This window comes from Aythya marila (assembly GCF_965140915.1).
Source record: "Aythya marila genome assembly, chromosome: 19".
Classification (NCBI taxonomy): Eukaryota; Metazoa; Chordata; class Aves; order Anseriformes; family Anatidae; genus Aythya; species Aythya marila.
The window spans coordinates 8,893,795-8,917,789 of NC_139060.1; the positions used below are offsets into that span (position 1 = coordinate 8,893,795).

Sequence of the window (23,995 nt, forward strand, 5' to 3'; positions counted from 1 at the left end):
GGTGTGGGGGCACCACAGCGATACCCCAACCAACCCCAAACCCCCCCTCTCGGGCACCCCAATCTCCGCGCAACCCTCTCCCAGCTCCGTGCCCCCCACACCCCTCGAGGGGCCGGGCGGGGAGGGGCGGCCCTTGCCGTCCCCCCCCACCATCCCCAGCCGTGCCGTGCCGAGCCGTGCCGAGCCCGGCCCGCCCCGCACCGTCCCGTCCCGCCCCCCCCCCCCCAGCTTCTCCGCCCTCCGCCCGGCCCGGCCCGGCCCGCCGGGGGCTGAGCAGCCGCGGGAGGCGCCGGAGCTCGGAGAGGTTTTGCTGGGCGCTGGGGCGCGCTGTGTGTCTGAAGCTCCTTGGAGCAACCGGCCCGGCTCGGTTCGGCTCGTTTCGACCCGGCTCAGCCCGGTCGGTGTCCCTCAGCCCCCCCCCCCCCCTTCTCCACCCCGTCGGATCTATGCGGCTGTGAGCGGTGGGAGCGGAGAGGGATGAAGCGGCTCCTGGCCACCGGGCTCCTGCTGGCCCTGCTGCCCGCCCCGACGCGAGGTGAGGGCCGAGGGTGGGAAGTTCGCCCCATGAACACCCCCCCCCCCCCCCCGGGGTGAGGGCATCCGAGGGGGGCAGCGAGGCTCAGAGCCGTCGGGGGAAGCGGGGTCGGAGCCCCGGGGGTGAACGGAGCCGTGCTGGGGAGGGGGGGGGGGGTCCCGGAGGAGGGAGCGGAGCTCGGGGCCGTCGGGGGGGGGGGAGCGGAGCTCGGGGCAGGGGGCACCGCGAGGAGCGGGGCCGTCGGGGGGAGCCGGAGCTCGGCGGAGCTGGAGGGGGGGGGACGGGGACAGAGCTTGGGGCCGTGGGGAGCCGGAGCTCGGAGCTCGGAGCCCGGAGCTCGGAGCCGTCGGGGGGAGCCGGAGCTCGGGGTCGGGGGGCAGCGGGGCTCGGGGCCGTCGGGGGGAGCCGGAGCTCGGTGCTGCCGTGGGGGGGGGGGGGGGGGACCCAGGAGGTCGGGACGGGGCTGGGCTCCGCAGAGGTGCGCGCAGCTTGTTGTTCCGCGAGAGTTTTTTGACCGTTTTGCAATTTTTTTTTTTTTCTTTCTCTCGGTTTCCTGTTTCTTGAAAGTCAGCCGGGTGCCCCTCAGGGCCTCCCCCCACCCCACCCCCCTTTTTCTCCCTTCCCCTCCCCTCGGCGCCGGCTCCGGGTGTTTGGCCGCAAAAATTAAAAAAAAATTAAAAAAAAAAAAAGTGCAGAGCGACCGTCGGGGGGCGGCTGGCCCCGAGGGGTGGCAGCGGAGTGGGACGGGGGGGGGGCACAGCCCGGCCTGTCCCGTCCCTACACGGCTTGGGGGGGCCCTACAGAGCCCCTGGGGAGCAGCACAAAACCCCACCGGAGCTGTGGTGGGGGGGGGGAGCCGGGAGCTTTTGGGGGAACGCAATCAGTGGGGACACCCCGACGGGGGTCCCGCTGGAGACCCCATCCCGGTGCCTGCCCCCTCGGGGGTGAAGTTTGTAGGGGCGTGGGGTGCACCCCCAGCTCCCTGCTGCGTCCCCAAAGCAGGGCCCGGGGCGGGGGGGGGCTGGGGAGGGAGCCCCCAGGGTGTGGGGTGGCCCCTGGCTGGCAGCGCCTCGGTTTTGGGGCCACTCGGGGAGAATTTGGGTTCGCTGCGAGGCTGTGCTTGCTCGGGGTGAAAACTTGCGAGGGCTGCACAGGAGCGTGTGGGGTCGGGGCCCGTGAGGAGCTGGCGGGGACAGAGAAGGGGAAGAGCGAGCCCGGGGTGGAAATCGGAAGCGATTCTGGTACTTCTCAGCGAGTTGCTGTGGTAACTGCGCAGAACTCGGCCTCCGAGGGCCAGACAATGAAACCTTGACTCAGAGCGGGTTGCGAGGAGCCACTCATTTCGTGACCGAGCTGCTGGTAACTCGCGGGCCCTCGGGCGGGATGGTTTTTCCCAAATGGCGTTGGTCGCTCGGGGCCCGACCCGCTGCCTTGAGGGCAGCGCCTCCCCGCCAGCACCCCCCGAGGATGTTTTTAGGCCAACTTTTCCCATATTGGGACCACACGGACCCTCCGTCACCCCTTGGTGTGGACATAAACCCCCAGAGGGGGGGTGCCGGGGCCTGCGCCGTGCCTAACGCTGTGCTTCTGTCCGCAGGTGTGCGATGCACGCAGCCGGCCGAGTCCTGCCTCAACGGGGGCAAGTGCGAGACTTTGCTCAATGGGACCGAGGTGTGCCAGTAAGTATTGGAGGAGCCCGAGGATTTTCCATCTCCCTCGACCGAAGCGCTGCCACGCGTGTTGACTTTGCTTTGAAGGCTCTGGATTTAATAGGGCCGCATGCGTTGTCTTTCCTGGAGTGGCAAGAATAACCTGCTTGTGTAGGAGTCGCCGCGAGTTTGGCAGGATCGGTCTTTGTTCCTAGCTGGGTGGAAAAACATGGGCAAAGGGCCATGTTTGGCTGGTGTGAACCTATGCAGGCTGCCCTGCTTGATGGAGCAGGAGGTAGGGCCAGCCTGCGGCGCTCGTGGGCCTGGCAGGAGGGGAGGGAGGCTGCCTGCCTCCCAGCTACTCCCCCTGGTCCCTAAAACCTTGCCCTTCATTCCCCGGCACCCTGGTAGCTGTGGTTTCCAGTACAGCTCCAAAAATGTTCAAGAGAAGTTGATGTTGCGTGGCTCGGGCTGCCCCACGGATGTCCGTGTGTCCGCGGGGCAGGTGGCAGAGCGGGGCCGTGCTCTCCTGCGGCCCCACGGTGTCGTGGCACCGTCCAGCCTGGCATTACCCCACGGGTCCTGGCACGCGGGCAGGAACCTTCTCCAAGCTGATTGTGGGGAAACGGATGTGAGAAGCGTTGGGACCCTTTGAAGGACCAACCGACCCACCGCAGCGATGGCCGATTCACTCCAGGCTCCCAGGGAACAATAAGCAAGAGAAATGAATAAGGCTGCAGCTCCCTTTTTAAAAGTATTCCATAAAAGAAATCTGAATGGGCAAGGCTCTGTTTTCCGGCCAGATTTCCCCTCTGCCTGTTAAACACGGGCTGAGCTGAGAGCGGGCAGGGAGACGTTCCCACCCACCCCAAATTTCCCAATAGGAAGCTCTCGGCGGAGGAACCCGAAGGCATTTCCAATCCCGACCTGTTGAATGGCAGTGTTCCTTGACAATGTGTGTTGCTTTTTTGCAAATCTGCCCGGGTGCCGTTACTCTGCCCAGTAGCCGGGCACCTCCCGCCCCCTTCTCCAAGCTGAGCCCCCCAACCCTTTGGTGAAAATAAATCAGCAAATCAATCAGGCACATGAGCAATTTAATGGACAAAGGCTGGGTCCTTTTGTGAGCCACTAATGAATGCACGCCACTTTTTTTTGCACAGAAGCCCTTACCAACGCTTGACGCTCTAAATCTTGTTTTCTTTCATTCAAAGAGCGACAGCTGGGATTCGGTCGAAATTCGGCAGCTATTGTTAAGGGAGGCAGATTAATGCTGTGTGACTAATCATGTATGGCTTCCCAGAATGCCCAACCCTCCACCCCCTCCCCAACCTTACACCCCTCCTTTTCCTTGTGGTCATTCTTTCCTTTTTTTCTTAAGTCTCTGCAACTCCTGATTTACATTTCATGTGCAGATGGTGATGGAATCTAATTAGATCTGATGTGTGCAAGCTCTATTTGGAGGAGAAGCCTCCAAAGTAGGCTTGGGTTGCTGGTGTGGCTTCTTTTTTTTTTTTTTTTTTTTCTTTTGGGTTTCTTTTTAAGAGAAAAAGTTAAGTTTACAGAACTACAGAACTTCATTGCTAGCTGTGAACAACCGCCTCTCCCTCGGCTGCAGGCGCCAGGATGGCTTCGCGAGTAGGTGCGAGTTATCCCTGCAGGAAGCTGAGGGTGTGCTCTCGGCGTGGTGCAGCCCTCGTGCCATGCCGTGGCATCTCGTGGGCGACGGAGGCGGCTTGAGAGGTGCTGGCAGACCGGACCAGATGCAACTTCCCAAGGTGTCTGATAGCAGCTCGCAAAATCCCGCTTTTCACTTGCCTGAATCTCTCTTTACGAGGAGTTCTGCTTCCAAGCTTCTTAAACAAAGCGGAGCCAAGAGCACAGATACCAGACGCAGAAAAGCTGGCACTGCCCTTTGGCGCCTGCGTGAAATGCACCATTTTGGCTGCTGGCCACATCTCCGCTCGGCCTGGCACTTAACAAAGTTTGGCCATAAAGCCCCATTGTGCTGTCCCCACAAATCCAATTAGAAAAAGTGGAGTGAAATAAATAGCGTACGAGGGAGACGCTCCTCGAGTGGACGAGCGCCCCGGCGCTTGTCGCGGCGGAGAGCTAGCCGGGTTACTTGAAGACGACTCTGATAACTCCAAACCCTGGTTATCAGCTCTGCGGCGGAAAGGAAGTCACCGGTGTGAAACGAGGAGCTTTCTCAGCCTTTATTATTTTACAGTGGTAGTTTGTAAAGCTCCAGGTGCCTTATCTTGCTTGTCCCCTTGCCAGGCAGTCGGGGGCACACAGAGCTTTAATTGAACGCGGAGGACCGAGCATTTGATCGGCTGGAGGGCTCGCGGTCTAATTAAGCCGCCTTTGGAGTTGCTTTCCACCTTGGCAGGGGCAGCGGGCTCTGCCGGGGCTGTAAGAGCGGTGGCAAAGCTTCGTGTCCCACGCGTGGCACTGGCACAGACCTGTAGCTCTTCAAGGTCTGCCTTAGGGCCGGCCGGGGCCAGGGATTGTGGCTGGCGGCTGCGGTGTTTGAAGTGTGGTTTCGCGGTGCTGGCGAGCTGTGGCTTTCCAAAAAGGCGCTCGCCTTCGACTGAGGCGCTTTCCCAGGCGAAATGAGAAGGTTTTCCAAAAAAAAAATCGTTCCGACTCCTAGTGGTAGCTCCTAATTAGACTGCTGGATAACTGTGTTTTTGACTGGCATCCCTGCAAATGAGCAGGGCTCGTTTTAGATTGCTGTGCCATGTGACTTTTATTCCCAGGACCTCCCTTGCTCCACTAGTTAAAAGCAGATGGCATGAAAGGGGGCTGAATTTCAAACCCTGCTCCACCAGCGTTTCCCTGTTATAGTCGGAGGAGCTGCGTCTGGGTTGCCATGCTCTCGCCCGGAGAAGCAAAATAGTCTGCAACGGAAAAGAATAAGTTAAATCAATCACCAGGTTTGCACTGAAAAGGGGGAAAAGTCAGTTTGCTAAAGTACTTCCTCTGTTTATGAATCAGCGTAGTGCTGTAGTGCAGGCGGGGAGATGGCTCCTGAGCCGTGCCCACTGCACCCCCAGCTTCCAGGGCCGGTGGACCAGGGCTGGTTGCGCTTGGAAGAAGCTTTCAGAGAGGGCCCGCAGCAGCCAGAGGCGATTATTTTAGCTCAAAACTCTTTCTGGAGACAAGCAGGAAGGCAGAGGAGTGATCTGAGTCCTGCGGCTCTCTGTGCCCTTCAAGTTATTCAACTGCTCAGTCATTGTTATCTCGTTGTAAAGGGCGGAAGTTTCCTTCTGGTTTGATTTTTTTTTTTTTTTTCTCATGTGCTTTACCCCAACGTTATTTCCATGAAATAATAACAAAGCAAAAATGCAGTCTCCGCGCTGGAGAGGAAGAGGGTGGAGTGTTGAACAATCGAGCAGAGGAAGCTCTTAAAGAAGTAGCCGAGCGGTGATTCAGCCATGTTGAGCACTCTCGATGGCTGTTTCAAGTCTGATCTCATGCTCGGAAAAGAACAAGGTGGAAATGGGTAAGAGGGGAGATTAAAAACACAAAAGCGTCACCTGTTGCGGATTCCAGTGGAAGAGAAACCGAGCCGAGCAGCTCAGCTGGTGAGGTCACTGGGCCAGCAGGGACATTGTGCGGCTCTTTTCCAGAAGAATCTCGATCCGTCCCTCCTCGCCGCCGTGGTTATCAGGTGACTCAGGTGGTCTCGCCGCCTGCTGATAACTCGCCTTGGGACTTTACCGTCTGGACTGAGTGTTTTCTTATTTTTTTCTCGTGGCTTGGATACCCGTGATGGATTTCTCTGGGCCGGAGGGGTTGCCTTGCGTTTGGGCAGGGGTCGGCACCGGTCCTGCGCCAGAGGAGATGTCTTGGTAGGGCCCCCAGCAGTGCCTGAGATGAAGATGCTCGGGGGCTCCCCAGGATCCAGATGGGACGAGATCTTCACACCAGCGTGGTCCCTTGTGGTCACAAACACCCATTTGTTCCAGCTGGTGCTACACGCCCTGGCCTCACCTCTGGGACTATTACAGGTTATTGTATGTAGCATGCAGGTGACACGTAGAAGTGACTGCAGGACCGAGCTATTCGCCAATTAAGGGCTTGGATAACATAATCAGGAGGCAGTTAGCAAGTTTTAAAATAACATTGTTTGGAAATTAACTTGCTCTTTCCAGGCCCGGAGGTGGGGTGACCCTCGTTTTCCTCGTGTTTGTTGGTGTCCTGAGTGGTAACTGCGTGTGTACATGAGGGGAATGTGAAATTTATAGAGCATCAGGGTTTTTAACGAGGGTTTAGCCTCGGGGTGCAGTTACCACCCGCTGGTGAGCTCTGGATCTGGATGGAGAGCTCTCTGTGCTTAACGTGTCTCCAAACACCGGGGTTTCAGAGCATGTGGGTACGGAGTGGAAGAGCTTAGGATGTGCCTTAGAAGTCCCAGGAGACCTGCAGAGGGGTCTCGGTTGCGTCCTGCCTCCAGCAGGGGCCAACCAGCCCCCTCGTAGCCTTTGCTGGGGTTTGGCTGCTCCTCTTGGTGCCGCAGGTGCCTCTGTGCAGTTTGGGGTGTGCTGGGATCGGGGTTGGATCTCAGTGGGTATTGGCAGCAGTGGGTCCGTGTTACCCCATTCCTAAGGATCCCCAGCCATGGGTGCTTTGTTGGGTCCTCACCAGGACTGAGCTCATCTTTGTCCTGGGGCCGGGCTGCTGCAGTTTGCACTGGCCAAAGGTGCTGGTAAGCAGCAGGTGGTGTAGGTGGCTGCAGTGCTACTCTTGGTGCCCACCTCGCCTGGCTTCTGCTCTCCTGTAAAGGTGCACGGCAGCAGCTGGACCCATGGCAGGGTCTCCATCGACAGCTCCAGCACGTGCCCAGCAGCTGGGCTCCCCCTGTAGGATTTCCTATCAAGTGAGTGCTGCTGCGTGCCTCAGTTTCCCCCGTTTGCTCCTGCCTATCTGAGCATCGAGACCCATCTCCGTGCACGACGCATCCCAGCAGGTAGCAGAGGTGAATCGGGCACCCGAGGCGCTCAGCAGGAGCCGTGCAGGATCACAACCACGACCAAAACTCCTGCGTGGGGCTCGGGGGGGCTCCCCGTGACCACGCAGCATCCCGCACGGGTTCGTGCAGTGCTCACAGCCCCCTTGGCACACTCGTGTGTCTGGGCACCGCTGCTGGGAGCATCGCGGCGGCGAGGCGCGAGCAGAGTATGCTCAGGGCCGGGTCGCGCAGCACCAGCGTCTACTTCAAGCTCTCACCCGTCACGTCCTCCCCTTCCCCCACAGCAGCCTGGAGTTAATATTGGAAAAGTCGGTTAAACAGTTAATGTTTAGGCCGTGGTTATTAGGCTTTTGCACATTTCGAGCGAAGGGAGCGGAGTTGCATTTTAATGGGAAACTTTCACGCTCAGTCAAGTTGCAAAAATGTATTTGCGCCTAAGTCATTTTCTTTTTAACAAGTTTTCGCCCTAATTCCCTTCCCCAAAATCTGAATTTAATGGTATTTATATGGGAAATGGATTTATTAAGTTTTAATGACGCTATAACGTCGCCCTTACTTAATGGACGGGGCTCGCTGCGGGCGAGCGGCCAGGTGGCGGTGGGCTGGGAGCCGGGAGGAGCGCGGGGCTGCAGAGCCTCCGGCTTTGGGCTTGGTAAAAAGTCAGTGTGGCTACAGGCAGCGGTGTCAGGCTTCTTTAGGGCCACCGGGGCTGTGTAGGATCAGGCCCAAGCTGTTGCCTGGGCTGGAACTGCAGGGCTGAGCCTTGCCAGCTCCTCGGTGCCTGGTGCGCCGTGGTGCTCCGTGTCCACCTGCGGCTGTTCTCAAGGGAGAAACAGGAGGGCAGGGGGGCTCGGTGCTTCCCCGACTGCTCTGTCCCTTGCCAGGAGATGCCAGCAGGGTGGTGGGGATCTCTTGGAGTTTATACTCCCCGCCAGCATTGCTGTGCACGAGTTGGGAGTTCCTGCAGGTGATTGATGTCAAGGTGGGAATTACCAGCTGGCGGCTGCGCGAGTCCGCTCTGCTGCAGCACTCCTGCCTGGCCGGTGCATCCTTCATGGAGAAACCCCCAAAAAAGCCCCTCCTGAAGACATTTGTGGGCAGCTAAAGCGCTGAACTGGGCCAGTGGAGGAACGTGGCTGCCGACAGAGGCATGCCCAGCGCTGCCGGCTCGCGCCCCCTCGGCACCGAGAGCCCCGCGCACCGGGACGGGCTGGGAGAGTGACCCTGCGGGGGGACGGCCCGCGAGCAGGGGGGCCTTTCCCCGGCCCCCAGCCCCTATTAAAATGTTAGACACAGGCCTGGGAGTCAAAAGGCAGGGCGACAGACGGCCCTTTCACAGGGCCTGCTGCTCCTCATGAAAGGGGGTTTCTAGGGGACGCCGGGCAGGAATGCGGGCGCCGGCCGGAGGGCAGCGCCGCCCCTATTGTCCCCCGGGCTCAATGGGGCTTCATGTTGACACAGGGATTTCTGCCGGCAAAAGGTGTCGGAGGCAGCTCCTTCCCTCCCTCCCTGCTGTTTCCTTGGTTCAACTCGGCAGTGGCAGCAGTGCCGGGCTGGGGGAATGCCCGTCTGCTCATGCAGGCTTCAAGGCTCTGCGGTGTCCCTTCAAGGGGCGAGGGGTTTGGTGTTGCTGAGTGTTTTAGGGAGCTTTGGCGGGGTTTGGGGCTGTAGGGGCACTGCTGGGCTCTGTAAAGCCCCCTCCTCGCCCCCTATTTATAAATATCAGAGCTAAATATAGGTTGTTTAAACTGGCGGTAGCTGTTCAGATCCTAATCGCAGGTTTTTATTTCCAGGATCAGAGGAGCGGGACGGAGGGCTCGCGTGTGTTCCTGGGGGAGTTCTCCATATACGGGGATCGGGCAGCTCAGTGTTTAGCCAAAACTTGGCTGGGGAGGGGAAACAAAAAAGAAAAAAAAAAAAAAAAAAAGGAAAAGAGTTTGTTCGTCATCGCCGAGCACGGTGGCGACACCGGCACTGCCACGTGTGTGTGCCAGGGCTTTCAGCTCCCCAAGGGACAGGGGATGTAGGGTGGCCTAGGGCTTGGGGATGCCCCAGAGATGTGGGGATCCCAAATCCCCCCGTTCAGCCTTTCCTCTCTGCTGGGTTAAAGAACAAAGCGTTTTCTGTAGGGAAAGAAATTGAGTGACCCAACCTGGGCGCAGTTGCGGTGTGTGCTCGGGCTGTGTTTCCCCGGGGTGCCTCCAGCACCGGCTGTGGGAGCGTTTCTGTGATTCTGTGATTCTGTTTCCTCCCGGATCACCCCGGTGAAGCAGCTCCACGACGTCCAGGAGCTGCACGTTGCCACCAGCACGGACCGAGGCGAGCAGGTTGCTGCGGTGCAGCCCCACAAACAATAGGGCTGTGCGGCTTTACACCGGCAGAGGATATAAAAAGCATCAGCTGGGGGAAAAAAAAAAAACAACAAAAAACACAACAACGTTCCTAGGACCCATTGTTGAGGGTGGGAATGAAGTGAGTTTTGTCTTGGGCTCTTCCTTAGCCATCTTTCATGTGCATTGTGAATGAAGCTCCATTGAAAGGCAGCTCCTTCCCAGGTAGCTGCTCACCGCTCGGGGTGAATAGCCCGGCCACTTTGCTTAGTAATGGGATTATATTGTTTTTCATTACAATGGGAACTTGGATTCCCAAACTGTCCTGACTAATGTCTGCTGAAGAAACAAAGCCGTATGATTTTTTTTTATTTCCCTCCGTGCTGGTAGGAGGAAGAGCGGCTGGAGCACGTCTCTCCCCGCTCCTGTCCGTGAGCGCATCCAGCTTTGGGAATTCCTTGAGTTTCTCTCCAGATGAAAGTCTGGGTCTTAAAATCCCAATTAGATGGCTTGGGCTAGGTCAAAAATGAACTGGAACAAAAAAAAGAAACACACATCAAAGGCTTTGGATTGCAGCGTGCTTTTTTTTTTAATTAAACCAGGCCGTAGATCGGCTCTTGCTTTATTAACCTGGTGTCACTCGAAGGAACCCGCTGCTTTGCCAACCACCCTCCCGATGTGAAACTCTGTGTTTTTTTCCCAGGCTGGTGTCCCGGCGTGTTTAATAAAGCAAGACCTGGACGGGACTTTGTAGAGAAACCGCCGGTTCAGCCCAGCGCTGCTTTTCGGTGCCGCGGCGGGCGAGGAGGAGCCGGGCAGCTCTGCCCCGGCTCTCCTGGGAGCACGGCGCAGCTTTTGCTTCCCTCCCGGGTGCCTGTGCCAGGAACCACAGGGCGAGTGGCAAAAAAGGAGCCTCCTCCACGCTGCCGAGAGCTCGGTGCAGCAGCTGTGCTGTTCCCCATCGCCCTGCGCCCATCTCCTGCCAGCCGTGCGGTGCCGCGGGTCCCCCAGCCGTGCAGCGGTGCCGGGGGAGCAGCTGAGGGTGAGGCGGGAGCTGACGAGGGCTGTGGAGCTCTGCTTTGCCAGCGGGAGAGGTTTTCCTTCCCCTCGCCCTGCGGGGAGCTCAGCGGGGTGTTCCCGAGGATGAGGCTGCTGAGGAGCTGGTCCTGTGGCCGGTTGCGTGCCCGCACGGCCCCTGGTGATGCTCTGTGCCAGAGGGGCTGCTAGGGAAGGAGGAGGATTTTCTCCTTCAGCCAGTAGCATGAAAATAAAACCAGGAGAAAGGTGGAAACACGTCCCTTCCCTCTGTGGCACGGTGACCTGTCCCCTCGAGCAGCAGCTCGGCTGGGAGCTGTTGGGGATGAGGGTCCCCGGTGCTGGCAGCGGCTCTCGGGGCGAGGGCTGTGACTTGGGGAGCAGTCGGGGAGCTGCTTCCAGGCTGTGCCGGGTGAGAAAACACTGGCACGACTGGAAAAGTGACTCCTCTGTGGCTGGCGGGGCAGAAGAGGCTTAGCAGGGCCTGTGCCCGCTGGGTTTGCTCCGTTTGCATACGGGAACGTGCAGCAGCAGGAGGCCGTGCTTCACGGTCCCTCCATGGGGAACCTCTGCACCACGCGAGGTCCTGGTGCTGGTTTCTGGCCCCCTTCCCCCACAAGGCCACCCTTGGGTGCTCGCTGAAGCACTTCTGGGCTCCGCTGGCCCTTCCCTGGAGGCGTTTCCATCCTGCTCAGCCCCAGCGGGGGCTCGCCCGGCCCCCTGAGCCCAACGGCCCCAAAACGGGGCTCGAGCAAAGACCCGAGCCGTCCCCCCTCGGCTTTCCCACGGTGCTTTTACCTTGGGGAAAACACCCGCGGCCGTTTATGCTTCCAGCAGATGAGGGTGAGGACGAGGTTACGCGATGGCAGCGCAGATAAGGGGCCGCCTGGACGCGGGGCCCCTCCGTCCCCTCCCTGCTGGGACGGGTTGGGGACGCGGGGACAGCCCCTGTGTGTGTGGCCAGGGGCCGTGCTCTGCTTTCTTTTGTGCATTTTAAGCCTGAGGTGGGTTTTACCTCCAGCCTGGTCCCCGTCCTTGAGGGTGATGAGCACCCAGCACCTTTAAACCCCCCCCTGAAGGCTCAGGGCAGCGCCGCGCGGGGCCGGCGCGTCCCGAATTTGAACAAAGCCTTGGGGAGGGCTGCGGCGGCGCCCGAGTGTCATCTGCGCCGGGGGTGGCAGATGGCAGCTTAGCACAGAAAGGAAAACACCAAAACCCCGTGAATTAGGCGGGGGTTAAAGGTCGCAGGAACATCTGCCTCGGGATGCTTTCAGTGCCCGCATTGCTGCGGAGGGAGCGCGCCGGGGACGGGACCTGTTGCTGGCGGGCCGGGGAAAAGCCCGCGCGCTGCGGACAAAGAGGGTGGCAGCGGGATGGGATGCACGAAGCTGGAGCCAGGAGGGGTGTCCCAAACTTATCCCACCCCCCAAGCCCTGCTCTGGGAGCTTGGCGTGCGGCTCGCACCGCGGGGAGCAGCCTGGTGGTTGTGTTTTTTTTTTTTTTGGAGCCCTGCTGGATCGCCGCAGCGTTTTGCCGTGGTTCGTGGCTCGCGGAGGATGTCCAGCAGACACAACAAACGCACGTGCCCGCGCCGAGCAGATCCCGATTTGGCCTGGGCTCGGCGCTGGGAGTGGGTTGGGAGTTTGGGGCCGCTTGTTCCCATTCCCAGGCCGTCCCAGGGGGGGTTTGCTGTCTGCCCTCGGCCGAGGCCTGCGAATCGTGCTGGAGATGTCTGGGTCGGGAGCTGTGCCGCCTCCACGCAGAGGTCTGTGCTCGGGGATGGCGTGGAGCAGCCCAACCTGGTGGGAATCCCCCCCAGAACCTCTGCCTCGACCCCAAAGCACAAAGTCCCGGGGCTGGGCAGGAGCTGCAGGCACTCGGGGGGTGTAAATCAGCGTGCTCGTGCCTGCAAGGAGCTCACTCAGCATCCCTGGGGATGGGGACTGGATCGCTGACATCCAGGAGGCTCCCGAGCCCCCACGGAGCTTGGCCAGGTTGAAGCCAGTTTCTGGTGGCCCTTCGGAGATGTTTTGATGCCGAAGCACCCGCCCCGTCCTCTGCCAACACTTAAATCTCTAATTAAAGCCTAGCTTTCATGTCTCTTATGCTAATTTCCAGAAGCTGCTTTGGGTTTGGACTGCGTAGCCCTTGCTTGGGAAATGCCAAAGGAAAAACCACGGGGTGATCTGCCCTGTGCTGAGCGCTCAGCCCGCGGGGCCGGCGGCACCCAGCGCCCGAGCGTGCACCGGCAGCACCGCCAGCGAGGAGATTTATTATTTTTTTTTTTGCAGAAAGCGAAGCTTTGCTCCCTGGGCAGGACTTCAGGAGAGGTTTTCAGCCCCTGAAGTAGGTGGAGGTGCGGTGAGGTTTGCAGCCAGGCTGCGTGCCCGAGCGAGGCCGGGAGCTGGACCCGGCGCTGCTGACTCCGGGCTTCCCAAACCTGGGAGAGCTGAAAAGCAGCCACTGGGTGCTCGCTGCCTGCATCTCCCGGGGTTTGATCTCGTGCTTTGCACGCACCGCCTGGATCCTGGCTTCAATCTGCAGCCAGGGCTCTTTAAAGCGCTGTGGGCACTGAAATCCATCCCCAGCAGTGCTCTGCCCGGCCTCGCACCACACCTCGTACCAGACCTGTTGTCACAAGCACGGGCAGGAGCAGCACGACGTCTGCGCGACCTCCGTGGGGTGTGACGGGGACAGAGGTGGCTTTCGAGGGTGCCTGCGTTGTATTATTTCTTTAGGGCTGCTGTACCAGTGCCTCCCAGTGCCTGGAAATACTTCCCTTGCGTGGAAGGGAAATCTGATGCTCGGTATCCCAATCTGCCCGTCCTGCTCTCTCGTGCCTGGCTGGAAGTTTTGACGCCTCTGGCTCGGTGGGAGCTGGTGCTGCTGTCAGGAGGGCCCTAAAAAAAGTCACACAGACGTGTGCGAGCATCTCAGTGCAGCGAGGCAGCGCTGCAAAAGGCCCCAAAGCTCCCTTCTGCCTCCAGGCAGGGGGGTGGCTGCCTCCCCAGGTGAGTTCCTTGCGATCGCTAATTAACCTCCCCGCTAATGACCATCCTGCAGCTCCGCTTGGGATCTGCCCTGCTCCGGCTTCCCGGCGGCGAGCTCCCAACGCCTTTTGCCAGCGTTTGGAATTGGAAAAGATCCAAAACCTAATGGGGTGGGAGGGCTTCCCCCTCCGCTCCACGCCGCGCCGCGCACCCAGCCCCGGGGCAGAGCATCGCTTCCCGCGCTGTCCCCGGGCTCTTTGTCCTGCATCACTTTTATTTTCCCTCTTTTTTTTATTTATTTTTTTCTTTTTTTTTACCCATCGGAGGACCTCGTGACGCTGCCTCCCCGGCCGCCAGCCGGCTGCGAGAGCGCCCGCAGGATTGTTTTAAGAAAAAAAGCGTGTGTGGTGCGGGGAGGCGGGGGGGGGGGCCCCGCGGGGATGGGGAGGTAGAAGGGGGTGGGGGGGGGTTTAACAGATGACTGCACACTCGAGCGCTGTGCCGGCGGCGTGCCTTCGCCTGGCCCCGCACAATGGGCCCCTCTCAGGCGGCTGCAGCCCCCGGCCCCTTCGCATTCCCCCGCGCGGGGCCGCGGCGCAGCCACCCAGAAGCGCCGGCGTCGCCCCCACGGCCGCGGTGCCCCGGGCTCGGAGCCGCCGGCGAGCCGGGCACCGTCCGTCCGTCCGTCCGTCCGTCCATCCGCGGGCGCCGGCAGCTGCTGTTGCCTCATTAGGATGCACACCTGCTCCCCGCCGCCCTTTGTGTGCCGAGCAGATGCCCTGATTTATTATTGTCCGCATTTTCTTTTTCATTTGGCCCGGATAATGCCGTCTCATTAACTCAAAATGGCTCCGAATCCGGACAAATTCTCACACAATCCCCAACAATGAAATCAGAATTGGGTTAAAAAAAAAAAAAAAAAAAAAAAAAAAGTAGGAGAGGAGAGGGGGAGCGGGGCAGGGACGTGGTCCTGCCTGTGGCACGGCGCGGGGTTAGGGCTGGCTGGCGGGTGAGGCTTTTGGGGTCCTGGCTTTGGGGTCCTCGGGCTGTGGTGTTATCCAGGACGGTCTCTGGGGCTCTCTGACCCCAGTGCGCCCCTGGGTGCGTTGTGCCTTGTGGACACGAGGTGCCACCAGCTCTGTGGCCAAGGGTGCAAGCACGCAGCAGGTGCCCCAGCCCCCCCGTCCTGCCAAAGCCCTGCCAGAGCAGCGCCTTCCCCAGGCATCAGCTGTCTTATTATTTATTAGCCTTCATTTATTTCTGCTCACAAGAGGTCTCTGATGGCAGCACGAGCCCGGCAACACGGCGTGGGGCTGAGCTTGGCACCCTGGTGCAGGACAGGGCTGTGGCATCGCCTGGCTCCTGCCCTGCCCTCCCTGCACCAGCGCAGTTTCGGGAAGCGGCGTGCCACCAGCAGAGCTGCTCAGGGGAGAAACGAAACGAGTGGCAGCTCGAGTTGCAAACCCAGGAGGGTTTGTGCCAGGGAGGTGCCAAAGGGGCTCATCCCCAGGCTCTCCATTCAATTTTCGGGTGTCCTTGGTCTCTCCACGCACAGCTCGGCTCCGTCCTCCCCTTCCCAGAGCCAGGTCCCCGTCTAGGTTATTCCCTCCCAGCCTCTCCAGGCGGCGTGGAGCCATGGCTGCAGGGTTTGCCCTCGTGCCCTGCGTCCCTGTCCCTGCCTCGTGGCTGCTGGTGACAGATGGCTGAGCCGGTGGCCGTGGCGCGGGGCCTTTTCTCAGGGCCTCCATGCGGAGCCGCGGGGCCGCCAGGAGCTTGGCGAGGGTTTAACTTGGGGGAAGACCTCAGCTGCGCCGAGCTGGGCCGTGCCCCACCTGTTAGCAGCCGACGGCGAGCCCGCGGTTGTTTGGCTGTTGACATTTGGCTGATTTCTTGGGACTCAGGGAGGGGAAAAGATGCAGGGACCCCCCCCTGCAGAGACAGGAGGCGACGCCGCGTGGCCGTCCTGCACCGCTCGGCCCCGGGGCTTCCCCCTGGGACAGATCTGGGGGTGTCTGCATGGGGGGGGGACGGGGATGGGTGCGGTGCTCCCGGCTCTGCCGTGCTCCAGCCGCAAGCGTGGGGTGAGCCGCCGCGTCCCCCCTTGGGCCCTGGTTTCCTCTTGGGCGAGGGGGGCGGGGGGGGGGGAGCGAAAAAAAGCACTTAGCGCTGAAAAGCAGGATGTCGGCCCTGGAGACTGTGGTTTTGCAAGTCTGCGCAGGCCCCTTGATGGGGGAAGCCTTTGTTCCAGGCGCCTCTTTCATCTTCCTCTTCTCTCAAGGTGCAGCTCGGCCCGGAGCCGGCGGGGTTGAGCCTGCAAGCTCCCAAAGCAGCCGTGCTGCAACGGGCAGCGTGCCCGCGTGGCGCACACGCGCTCCCAAAACCGGTGCCGGTACCCGACCGAGGCACCCCGATCCCCCCCGGGGTTGGGTCAGATCGATGACATCTTTATTTTTTTTTTTCCCCCCTTCCCCAGGTGCAGCAGCGCCCACGTGGGCGAGCGGTGCCAGCTGCCCAACCCCTGCCAGAGCTCCCCCTGCAAAAACTCCGGCACCTGCACCCCGCTGGTGCGCGGCGGCACCGCGGACTACACCTGCGCCTGCAGCCTGGGCTTCACCGACGAGCTCTGCCTCACGCCCCGCGAGAACGCCTGCCTCAACAACCCCTGCCGCAACGGGGGGACCTGCGAGCTGGTGACGCTCAGCGAGTACAAGTGCCGCTGCCCGCCGGGGTGGTCAGGTGAGGCCGCCGCGGGGAGCGGGGATGGACGTAATCCTCGCTGGGGGGTTGCTCCTGGAAAGCTGCCCCCGGTGCTGGTTGATGCTTTCACCGGTGCTGCAGCTTTGGGAGAGGAGAGGGTTGGCAGTGCTGGGCGTGGAGGTGGCCGGTGAGCTGCAAAAATCCCGCACTGGTGGGGGTTTTAAAAGGGTAAAGATCGGGGGAGTTAATTACACGCCCTATGAACACAGCGTGGTTGTGCGCCGGGACTCCCAGCGCCAAGAGCTGTGCTTCGCATCCTCACCCTCCTCTTCCTCCTCCTCCCTCCCTCCCTCCCTCCCCAGGTAAAAGCTGCCAGCAGGCCGACCCCTGCGCCTCCAACCCCTGTGCCAACGGGGGCCAGTGCGTCCCCTTCGAAGCCCACTACGTCTGCCGCTGCACGGCCGGCTTCCACGGCGCCAACTGCAAGCAGGACGTGAACGAGTGCAACATCTCCCCGCCCGTCTGCAAGAACGGCGGCAGCTGCACCAACGAGGTGGGCACCTACCAGTGCTCCTGCAAGCCCGCCTACACCGGCCAGAACTGCGAGCACCTCTACGTGCCCTGCAACCCCTCGCCCTGCCAGAACGGGGGGACGTGCCGCCAGACCGGGGACACCACCTACGACTGCACGTGTCTGCCAGGTAGGCGCCCGCTGGCTGCTCCCATAAAGAGGTGCTGGGGATGCAGGGGGCCGGGGACCCTTTTTTGTAGCTTTTTTTTTACCCCCCCCGGTTTGCTTCCTCGAGGACGTAGTGGCCCAGCTCTTTGCTCACGTCGCAGCTCTGGGGAGTGACAAAAACCAAGCGGCCGGAGCAGAGCCGCCCCGGGTGCGTTTGGGGAGATGCTGGGCAGCCGTGCCGTTAGCAGAGAGGTCAGCCGGGGGCTTTTTATACTTGGTGATTCACTAAAATAGCTCTTCCCAAACAACTGCTTCAGCAGAGGCCCCTCTGCGGATGCTCATATTCCAGAATAAGAGTGCCTTTTTCCGTTTTAGCTTAATCCACTTCCAGAATGGAATAATTGTCCCGGAATAGCTCTTTTGGAAAGTTTCTGAGTGCAGGCGGGCTTGGGGAAGGGAGACCCTGCCCGTGCTCGTTGCTGCTCCCTCTGGCAAGCTCGGTGCACGCAGGGCAGCGTGGTGCAGCCTGAGCTCTGCCTGAGCTTTGCTTGCCAGGAGGACAGAGCCATTTGTCACCCGAGCCAGCCCCACCAGCTGTGTCCTCTCCTGGGGAGAGATGCCCTGAGCAGCGGTGAGCTGCCTGGGAAGGTTCTCATGGGGTTGTTTTATCCCATAGCCCAGCAGGGGCTGGGGCAGGATGAGAGGTGAGCGGCTCTTCTGCTCTGCACCCCAGATGGTGCTCAGCGTTCCCAGGGGAACCCCATGCTCCCTCCTGCCCCACCACCACGGAGCATCCCTCTGCACGGGGTGGGGACGGGGTGGCCCAGCTGGCAGAGACGTCCCCACGTCCCTGTCCCTGCCTCCTGCCAGCGGTGTGGGCTGCTGCTGGGGAGAGATGCAAGAGAGCAAGGTAGCATGAGGGAATCTCAGCTTGGGCTTCCACAGACTCAGAACCCAGAGGCTCAACGCCCTTCCCAAGCTTCTGGCTGTGGTAACTGTTACAGACACCCATGGCCCTGCAGGATTTTCTCCTTCCCCTCCACGCCTGCTTGCCCAGGCTGGAGCAACGCTCCCGTCCTCACAGGCAGCGAGGTGCTGGGGCTGACCCGGGGAAGGAAACCTTTCCTTCCAGGACGAGCCACGAGCCAGCAGCTCCCACGGGAGCAGCTCCCAGCGCGGGCAGGGCGGCGCGGCGCTGCCGCAGGGCCGGGCAGGTGCCGGGTGGCAGCAGGAGCGGCGCTGCCCTGCCGTACCGCTGACGAGGCACTTTTTCTCCCCAGCAGCCTGGGCGTCGGGCACGGCGGGGTGAGGAATCGCCCCGGGGAGCATCCCTGCCTTGGAAGGAGGTTGGGGGACCAGCACGTTCACACCCAGCTGCGGTTTCGCGGGCGGCTGCGGGGAGATTTGCATGCTGCACGAGCCGGTTCGCCTCCCGCGGGGTGGCACGGCCCCTCGGAAAGGCAGGGGGGCTCCAACGGGGAGATTTGGAGGTCCCTCGGCACCTCTGCCGCCGTGCACGGCTCGCTGAGAGAGGCTTTGGGCAGAGGCACGAGGAACCGGGGGCCGGTTGCTCATGATAAGAGGGTGATTGATACGCTGGTATGCAGCGCGCCCGGTGCGGAACAATGTCCCCTTTTCATTGCCAGGGAGGCCTGGCCCTCCCGGGTTTCTTCAAGTTAAACTAATCTCCTCTGGTTTATCGTGCCATCGCTGCAGAATGTAACCCGGAGTTTAAAGTAATTGCAGTGCTAATTACTCATTCAGGTGGCTCGAAACGAGTTAATGCTGGTAGCCAGGACACTGCCGGTGGTTGCTGTTCGGTCTCAGCCCAGCTGCTTAAAAACAGGGGGCAGAGCAGTGCTGCCTGCTTTGGGCTCCTATCAGTGATCATAAATCACTGCTGCTGCTGCTCCTGTAGCGGGGCTGAAGTTGTGGGTCCCCGGAGCAAGGGCCTGCGATTGTTCTAACCCTGGAGCAAGGACGAGCGACAGACCGAGGGGGACAGGGTGGCTTGGCAGATCTCCTGATAAGTTCCCGGCCGTTTCGTTCCTGCTGCACACGGGGAGAGGTCAGGGGCTGTGCGCTATCAGATGGAGGCGATAAAACAAACCTGAGCGGCCGGGCTGCGGCGAGGAGAGCTGGGGGGGAGCAGCGCAGCGCGCGTGGGGCCGTGGGTCGCGCTGCCAGAGACTTTTGGAAGCGAAGAATTCCCCTCTGGGGGAAGCACTGCTTGTGAGGCTCTTGAAACGCGAAATTAAAACAGGCTGATTCAGCCCTGGCTGCCGCGAGCGGTGGTGGGAGCAGCCCCGGTTCATCCCAGCTCGCCGTGGAGTCGGCGGGGCCGGCATCCCCAGCGGAGCCCCTGCTGCTCGGGGAGAGCATCCTCGGAGCCGGGGGCGCCGGGGATGCCCGTCTGCCCCTCGTAGGGGATGCAGCCGCTTGCCAGGCCCGGGCGAGTGCTCCCTTGTGGGGTAATGTGCGTGTCGGGAAGCAGCCCCGGAGGAGGCGGGCCGGGGCTGGAGATGAAACCGGGCGGCTGGCTTCAAAGGAGGCAGGGTGGAGAGCGCCTGGCGGGCTGTCTGCCTGCTAATGAGCAACCGGCTGCAGCGGGGAGGGCGGCGGGAGGGCAGCTCCCGAGCCCCAGCCTCGGTGCAGGGAGCCCTGCGGGGCTTTGGGGCTGTTCCCCTTTTGGGGCAGGGGCACGGGATGAAGGCTGGAGGTTGGTGGCACCTCGGCTGTCCCCTTCATGCAGGATTCGCGGGTCAGAACTGCGAGGAGAACATCGACGACTGTCCGGGGAACAACTGCAGGAATGGGGGCACCTGCGTGGACGGCGTCAACACCTACAACTGCCAGTGCCCGCCCGAGTGGACAGGTAGCAGCGAGGGTGGCAGGGCTGTCCTAGGGGCTGGGGAGGTGGCTGGGGAGGGATGTCCCACTCCGCTGAGCGCAGCAGCAAGCACCAAGCCGCTGGGAGCACGTCCATGCCAACCTCAGCCCCGTGTCCCTGTCCCTCGCAGGCCAGTACTGCACCGAGGACGTGGACGAGTGCCAGCTGATGCCCAACGCCTGCCAGAACGGGGGCACCTGCCACAACAACCACGGTGGCTACAACTGCGTCTGCGTCAACGGCTGGACGGGCGAGGACTGCAGCGAGAACATCGACGACTGCGCCATGGCCGCCTGCTTCCAGGGGGCCACCTGCCACGACCGGGTGGCCTCCTTCTACTGCGAGTGTCCCCACGGCCGCACAGGTGAGAGGCGCCCCCGGTGCTCGGGGTGCGGGGTGGCAGCTCCCCGAGCGTCCCCTGGCTGATGATGGCAGAGGTCTCGGTGCGTGGCAGCTCGTGTGCCCAGCACCTTGACGTGTGCTTGCTGTTTGCTCCCCAGGTTTGCTGTGCCACCTGGATGACGCCTGCATCAGCAACCCCTGCAACGAGGGCTCCAACTGCGACACCAACCCCGTCAACGGCAAAGCCATCTGCACGTGTCCCTCGGGGTACATGGGGCCGGCCTGCAACCAGGACGTGGACGAGTGCTCGCTGGGTGAGTGCCCTGTGCCAGCCCCTCGTGCAGCAGAGGAGGGAGCTCGCTGCGGCTGGGAGCACGTCCTGGAAGCAACTCTTGGGTTTTGCAGGAGCCAACCCATGCGAGCACGCGGGGAAATGCATCAACACCCAGGGCTCCTTCCAGTGCCAGTGTCTGCAGGGCTACTCAGGCCCTCGCTGCGAAATAGATGTCAACGAGTGCCTCTCCAACCCCTGCCAGAACGACGCCACCTGCCTGGACCAGATCGGGGAGTTCCAGTGCATCTGCATGCCCGGTAGGTGGGCAGGCGGCCCCGTGGCCCCTGTGTGTGTGGCACCCCTGGGTGCTGGGTGCAGGCAGGGGAAGGCTCCGGGTGCCCGTGAGCAGCAGCTCAGCATCGATTTGCACTCAGAGCCTGGGGTGGGAGCACTGAAAAGAAAAGTGCTGTGCTCCGCGCAGCATCCCATAGCAATGGGGGCAGGGGAGCGGGGAGCTGGGCACCACCAGCCCTCCACACCCGTCCTCTTGCCAACCCTGCTGGCTTTGGTGGGGCAATCCCTGATGGATGGCCACCCAGAAACTTGTGTGTAAGGCTGGACGGGCTCCCAGCACCTGGAGCACAGCTCCTGGGCTGTCTGTATAAAACCCCAGTGCCTCCTGGTGGAACCTGCATGCGGAGGGGGCACCAGTCCTGCTGTGCCCCGTGCCACCGAGCTGATGGGGCTGGTGGGTCTGTCCGCAGGGTACGAGGGCGTCTACTGCGAGATCAACACGGACGAGTGCGCCAGCAGCCCCTGCCTGCACAACGGCAACTGCCTGGATAAGATCAACGAGTTCCACTGCGAGTGCCCCACCGGTACGTGGCACCCAGCGGGCTGGGAACCGAGCCATCGTGTGTCCTGTGCCTGACGGTGCCAGAAGTTTGGGAAAAAGGGGCTGTGCTCCCCTCTGCAGCGATGTGGGATGCTGGTGGAGAAACCTCAGGGCGAGCAGCATCGCCCCGCACGCGGACAGGAGCTTTTGGGGAGGTTTATCCCATTCCATGAGCGCCACGCAGGCGATGCTCCAGCAAGCCATGGGAGAGGGGAAGGAGGATTAAACCCCTCGGCTTTGCACTTGAAAAGGCCCCTCTTTGGGAAGGAGAGGGCCGGGGTGGGGGGAGGCTGGGGAGAGAGGGGGGGGGGGTCTCGCCAGCCGCTTTGAATGCGGTGTCAAAGTCACGGGGTGGAGCAGAGAATGGGGAGACGGTTAATCTGTGAAAGGAGGTTTTGAAGTTCAGAGACTTTGCTCCTCTAGAGATGTAAATAAGATGCTCTCAATGGCGGGTCGCAGCCCCGCATTCAGGGCCCCGCGCAGCCGTCCCCATGGAGACCCGGCTGGGATGTGGGGGGCCCCCCGCACACACGGGACCTGCCCCCGGCACAGGGAGGGGGCGGCGGGCAGTTCCCCCCCCGGCAGGTCTGGCCATCCACAGCACGGGGCCACAACTTTCTGCCTCCGTTTCAGGCTTCAACGGGCACCTGTGCCAGTTCGACATCGACGAGTGCGCCAGCACCCCCTGCAAGAACGGGGCCAAGTGCGTGGACGGCCCCAACACCTACAGCTGCGAGTGCACCGAAGGTGAGGGGTCCCCACGTCCCCTCCACGTGAGGAACAGCCCCCCTCCTGCCCCCTAAAGTGCCATGAAACCACAGCCATGAGCTATTAACGAGGAAAGTGTCCAAATCCCTGCTTCCAGCCAGCCCCGTACGGGGCGTAACGAGCGCGGCGCTAATGAGGTGCGGCCCCGCAGCACCCGTCCTGCTGCGGCAGGCGAGGGGGAAGGAAGGAAGGAAGGAATAAAGCTGCCTCTATGGGGACGCAAGGTGCAGGGGGCTCGCGGACCGAAACCCAAGGAGCCCTTGCACAGAGCGATGGCTCGAGCCCTGGTGGCAAACAGTGGCTCTTTTGTGGAGCAGCTCCCGCCAGAAATCTTCCAGCTGAATGGCCTCTAATTAGTGTCTTGCTAATGCCAAGCCCCGATGAAAAGCTGCTATGTGGGCTTGGCGGGGTCTAGTCAAAGCTGTACTTTGTCCTCGGCTCTCCACCCCCAGCCCGTCGCGGAGGGAGCCGGCCAGGAGAATAGGATCTGTCGGGGGGGTGTGTGGGGGGGTGATTATTCGGGGGTGCATGCGGCCGGCCCCCCCGCACGCTCTGGGACGAGACGCAGGGCCCCGCTCCTGAGCCGAGCTGGCTTAATGCAGGGCATTGTGCGCCCCGGGACAAAGCCCGTGAGCCCAGCTCTGAAAGGCCCCACAGCCAGGGGGGGTCCAACCCCTTGCACCCCATCCCCAGGGGGTTCCTGCTGCGCTGGTGGAGAGGGTGGGTGCTGCCCTGCACCCGCCTTGGGTGGGCAGGAGCATCCCACGACCCGATCCCACATCCTCCATCCCTCCATCGTCACCCTGCATCCTCCATCCTCACCCCACAACCTCTCTATCCTCACTCCACGTCCCCCCGTCTGCCCCCAGGTTTCTCGGGCGCTCACTGCGAGATCGACATCGACGAGTGCGACCCCGACCCGTGCCACTACGGGACCTGCAAGGACAGCATCGCCTCCTTCACCTGCCTCTGCCAGCCCGGCTACACGGGCCACCGCTGCGACATCAACATCAACGAGTGCCAGAGCCAACCCTGCAAAAACGGGGGGACCTGCCAGGACAGGAACAACGCCTACAACTGCCTGTGCCTCAAGGGGACCACAGGTGAGCAAAGGGAGCGGCCGGGGCAGCCGTGCCAGCGAGGTGCCTGGTCCCATCCCCGGACAGGTTCACCGTGATGCTCGGGGAGGCCCTGGGCCACCGCCAGCAGCCACCCCGATTTTGGGGACGGCCCCGGGCAGGGGTGTCCTCGGCCAGGACGAGTTTTCCCGGTTTAACACCCGCGCCCCAGCCGGGAGCCTGGAAGCTGCCTGCGGGGGAGGCTCTTTGTTGTGGAGCGGGGAGCAGCGCGGCGGGGCCTGCCCGCAGGTTTTGGGGTTTTGTTTTGCCTCGTCAGCAGCGCCGGGGCCCCACAAGCTCCTCACGCCCCTGCTTTCCTCCTCTAGGGCCCAACTGCGAGATCAACCTGGACGACTGCGCCAGCAACCCCTGCGACTACGGCAAGTGCATCGACAAGATCAATGGCTACGAGTGCACCTGCGAGCCGGGCTACACAGGTGAGGGAAGGCACGGAGGTGGCCTGGCCCTAATGGGGACACGCTAGGTGACACAGGGATGGGGCGAGGAGCTATGGCACTGCTGTCCTCCAGTGGGGGATTTCTGTGGTGGGGAGCAGCCAGGGTGACCGAGGTCCCAGGGGGGCCGTGCTCATGCACTCCCACCCCAGCCCGGACCCCCTGCGTGTCCAAATGGGCGATCCCAGCTCAAGCCAAAAATCAAAGGGGTCCCAGTGCCGGGAATTTGACTCCCGGTGCATCCACTCCCATGGGTATCGGGTTGCTGCCTTGTCTGACTGGTTTGTTTGATCACCGCTGGAAAAAGCCAGCGGCTTTGATAGCAGCAGACCCCGCCGGCTCCCCGCTCGCGGCAGCGAGGGC

The 23,995-nt window shown here is 61.7% G+C and overlaps 1 protein-coding gene across 2 annotated transcripts in view; it reads left to right on the plus strand.

Annotated features, from left to right (window-relative positions):
* The first annotated feature begins 292 nt into the window (after positions 1-292).
* NOTCH1 (notch receptor 1) overlaps positions 293-23,995 on the plus strand; it is a 38,907-nt gene continuing 15,204 nt past the window's right edge. For both annotated transcript variants that reach the window (XM_082775565.1, XM_082775566.1), the window contains exons 1-12: positions 293-535; positions 2,133-2,214; positions 15,988-16,250; positions 16,574-16,912; positions 19,643-19,765; positions 19,911-20,144; positions 20,281-20,436; positions 20,528-20,713; positions 21,161-21,274; positions 21,925-22,038; positions 22,929-23,162; positions 23,504-23,614. In XM_082775565.1, the coding sequence (XP_082631691.1) occupies positions 478-535; positions 2,133-2,214; positions 15,988-16,250; positions 16,574-16,912; positions 19,643-19,765; positions 19,911-20,144; positions 20,281-20,436; positions 20,528-20,713; positions 21,161-21,274; positions 21,925-22,038; positions 22,929-23,162; positions 23,504-23,614 (2,014 nt within the window). In that variant the 5' untranslated portion in view covers positions 293-477. The remainder of the gene's footprint in view (positions 536-2,132; positions 2,215-15,987; positions 16,251-16,573; positions 16,913-19,642; positions 19,766-19,910; positions 20,145-20,280; positions 20,437-20,527; positions 20,714-21,160; positions 21,275-21,924; positions 22,039-22,928; positions 23,163-23,503; positions 23,615-23,995) is intronic.